Source organism: Pelophylax lessonae, assembly GCF_965119305.1.
Source record: "Pelophylax lessonae genome assembly, chromosome: 2".
In the NCBI taxonomy this organism is placed as follows: Eukaryota; Metazoa; Chordata; class Amphibia; order Anura; family Ranidae; genus Pelophylax; species Pelophylax lessonae.
The window spans coordinates 354581255-354584936 of NC_138769.1; the positions used below are offsets into that span (position 1 = coordinate 354581255).

Below are 3682 nucleotides of genomic sequence, written 5' to 3' on the forward strand. Positions count from 1 at the left end.
TGTCTTATTGTACTGGTATTACTTTAACCGCCCCTCCCCCTCTCCCCATCTGTCTAATATTGTTTATCAACAATCGCTGCCCTTATAGATCTCCCCTCTCATCTGATCTATTTACATCCCCACTGATCACTACTGAGTAGAAGTGGCAAGTCCTTGCTTATCGGCCCTTTTTTTATTTTATATTTTTATATCTGAAGGGGCATCAGTAATGTGAGTGAATGTGCTTAGTACAATACATATACCATTGTTATATATCCTCGAGCTGGCCTTGTTGGGAAAGGCACTATTACTTTTAACACAGATTAACTGTCATTTTTCTGGTCCTGAACTGAACTGTCCTGATCTTGATTGTCCCCCCTTCCCCCCTCCACCGATCTGTGATGCTGGGCTATGGGCAATTGTTCCCAGGCACACTTACCTCATCACCTATGCTAACCAGATCATAGTGATCCCTGCTTTTGTGCTTGGTCTTCTATGGAGAGTTCTGTGCTTACATTGTACTGGAGTATAAGTGAGCCATTCTTGGGACCACCTCTGCCAAGTGGTCCTGGGCACAGTTCAGAGCACTCGCCGTACCAAAGGGGATGATCTATGCCTGGGCTCGGTTCCACCAGTGTAAGCGCAACCTCAACTCCCATCTTAAAAATAACTTTTCCTGGTGTGTTGGCTTTAAGCTGGCCATACAGTATACATTGTATCATATACATTATACATTGATTTATTGATCGATTAAAAACAGGAATAGCCATACATTATACCATTTTCTTGTTCAATTTCCACTTAGGTTTACCTTCAGCTATGTAGTAAAAGGGCCTGCCTGATTGCATACACAGTGTTTGTTTAGGTTTGATCCCACATTATGTGGTTTTGGTAAATGTAAAGGAAACCTGTATATGTGGTCAGTCCTACTTTGTGACCGTTGTCGTCCTGGTTTTGTTTAAACGGATTATTAGGCAGAAGACTCTTTTTAAACGGGTTGAATTAAATAGTTTCCCCCACTCCAGATGACCTCTCTCCAGTTTCCTAATTTAGTACTTTCTTATACAGTGCTGAGTAAGGATCTGTTAAACTGCGTAATGACTGTTATTCTATAAATATGCTCTTGTAAATGTAGAGGGTCTTTTTGTAAATATTTAACTATTAAATTGGAGTTCCTCTAAATGCAATAAGTTTGTGAAGCTTTATTTTCCTTTGTCCTTGTTTACTCTTTGTGTCGCAGTAAGCTTTCTGTTGGCCGCACTTTGTACTGCTGATCTGTTTGGCTTTGCCTGTGCACGTACGCTGCCTGTTACTCCTCCTCTTGCAGACCCCGCCTCTTATTTCAGTTTTTTTTTTTTTCCTAACAGCTGTGCAGACTTCACTCGGCACCATCCCCTGCCGCCTAGAGCTCAGGGGATTCATGTTGGATTTGGACCGTCACTTGCTCATGCAAACACACTTTGGCAGGCTAAGGAGAGGATCACAGAGGATAGCAGGAATCTCGTTGCATCTGAGATCTGGAAAGGGAGTGGAGGTGTTTGAAGGATCAGCCGGAAGGTATATATTTTATTTGCACACTTTCTAAAATGTGGGGGTTATTTTACTATTTAAGTTTTTGTAAACCCAAATAATCTTCTGCGCTGTTTTGGTCTGCTAAACCTACCTATGTGTTTTATCTGATCAATAACATCCTGTGCACATGGAAGGATTTTTGAGATTTTTGGTGTATTGTGTTTTTAAACCATCAGAAACTAGGTAGGCAGGGTTGACAACCTATGCTTTGGAATGCAGAACCAGAAATACTGTTAAGTCAGAGGAAGTTTGGGAGCACACTATATTGCCTATTTTTCTGTACTTGCAGATTGCTTAAATGATAAAATATATGTGGAAATATAAATGTTTCCACAGATCTTTTAAAGTTGTGTTTGTTAGAAAAGTCTACGCTTCCAGTATAAGTACCAAGATAACCATTACATTTTCTCAGAACACCTTCTATAGTCATTAGTCTAAAGTTCTCAGCTGCTTCAAGCATGCTTACAGGAGGGGAGGGCAGAAGAATTTCCTCATGATGTGCTTTTGTTCTTTTTAATGACCAGTTAGTGTTTGGGGGAGCCTTGAGGTAACATGTATTTGTGCTGAGAGCAGCAAGTTTACACTCCTGACTATATACATTATAAGAATGTGTTCTTCTTTTTTTTTTTTTTTTTTTTTTTTTTGAGCCTAGATTTTAATTTGTTTTTTTTTTTTTTTCACATTTTAAGGTGACATAACGTTTGAAGATGGGAGGAGGTGAAAGATTTAACATTCCTATTCAACAGCATAGGCATAGTCTCGGCAAGCAGAACAACCGGCAAAAATTAATAGAGCGGAACAATCAGAAGATTAATACTTCTCATGGAAAAGACAGAGGTCGTGGTCCACCTGGCTTTGCATGGCAGGCCATGCAAAACCGAGCAAATAATAATCGCTCCTCAAACCAGAACTGGAATTCAGGTTTCCCTGGGCCAAAGAACCTCTTGGTTTGTCAAGAAAACCAGAATTATGCCGGTGCCAAATTCAGTGAGCCACCATCACCAAGTGTTCTTCCAAAGCCACCAAGCCACTGGGTACATCTGTCGTGTAGTCCTGCCGAGAAAGAATTCATGTCTTTCCAACTCAAGACGCTGCTGAAGGTCCAAGCCTAAGCAGCCTTGGCAAAATCAGCCAAGGCCATTACAGAATTGCAAGTTGACGACTGTCTTTCTTTTCGCTTCTTCAGCTATTAACGTATCATAAGGCACATAAACCAGTATGGAATGGATCCGTTCTGGCTAAAGTCACTCAGGAGCTAGACTGAACTTTAATGAGGAGACACTTCTGTGAAGACTCCTGCATCTGAAGCACTTTTTCACAGCATAAATTGTGCGTATTGCACTGAATTTCCTTGTTTCCACCTCCAAACCAAATTAAGTATATACAATACTTTTGCACTTGAAGTGAACTGGTGGGTGCATCTAAAGCTGGTTTGGAACAAGTAGCATTCTCCAGCTAGTCTTTACCTGTGCTTTACCTTTCTTGTATATTTTTAATTTGTTCCTTGTGCTGTGATTGCTCTTATATACATCCTATTATAAGGGTGTGTGGGGTGTTTATTTTATTTTTTTGTTTTCCTTTCTCTGACCTGTCTTGAATTCGTCTAGCATAACTGGGGTAGATACTTTAGTACTGTTTACAATCTTTAGTTGAAAACAAATTTTTGCATAGCGGTGATCCACCTTTTTAAAGCAGCTGCAGTTTTCTCCACCAATAGCCGTTGGATAGGTGTTTATGACTGTCAGATCGATCCTTCCTACACTGGTTTATTAGTTAAGTATATTACTTATATAAATATTATGTGCCAATTAACACTGCATGTTTGCACTGCCAGGGACTGCCAATATTTAAAGTAGTAAGTCTTTATATGAAAGTGGCCTTGATGAGTATGTGCCCCAAACTTCAAAATGTCCCTCACCCCCCCCCCCTTTTTTTTTTTTTTTTTTTTTCCTTATGACATGCAAACAGGCCGTTTGTCCCATAAAGCTTAAAACTGGTGGTCTTGGGTTGCAAAGGGCACATCGTACATCCTGCTGACTGCAGCCAGTCAATTGATGACAGGCTGAAATGTGGTGGCTGGATACGGTTTTGTGCAGCACTTGTTTAGGGATGGATACCTCAAACACATAAT

General features: G+C 40.4%; 1 protein-coding gene across 1 annotated transcript; it reads left to right on the forward strand.

Moving 5' to 3' along the window:
• Positions 1-2258: 2258 nt before the first annotated feature.
• Positions 2259-2663, forward strand: PNRC2 (proline rich nuclear receptor coactivator 2; the record flags this gene model as incomplete). The annotated part of the gene is made up of 1 exon (XM_082248077.1): positions 2259-2663. One exon carries the CDS (start codon positions 2259-2261, stop codon positions 2661-2663), a length of 405 nt encoding a protein of 134 aa, XP_082104203.1.
• Positions 2664-3682: the final 1019 nt, after the last annotated feature.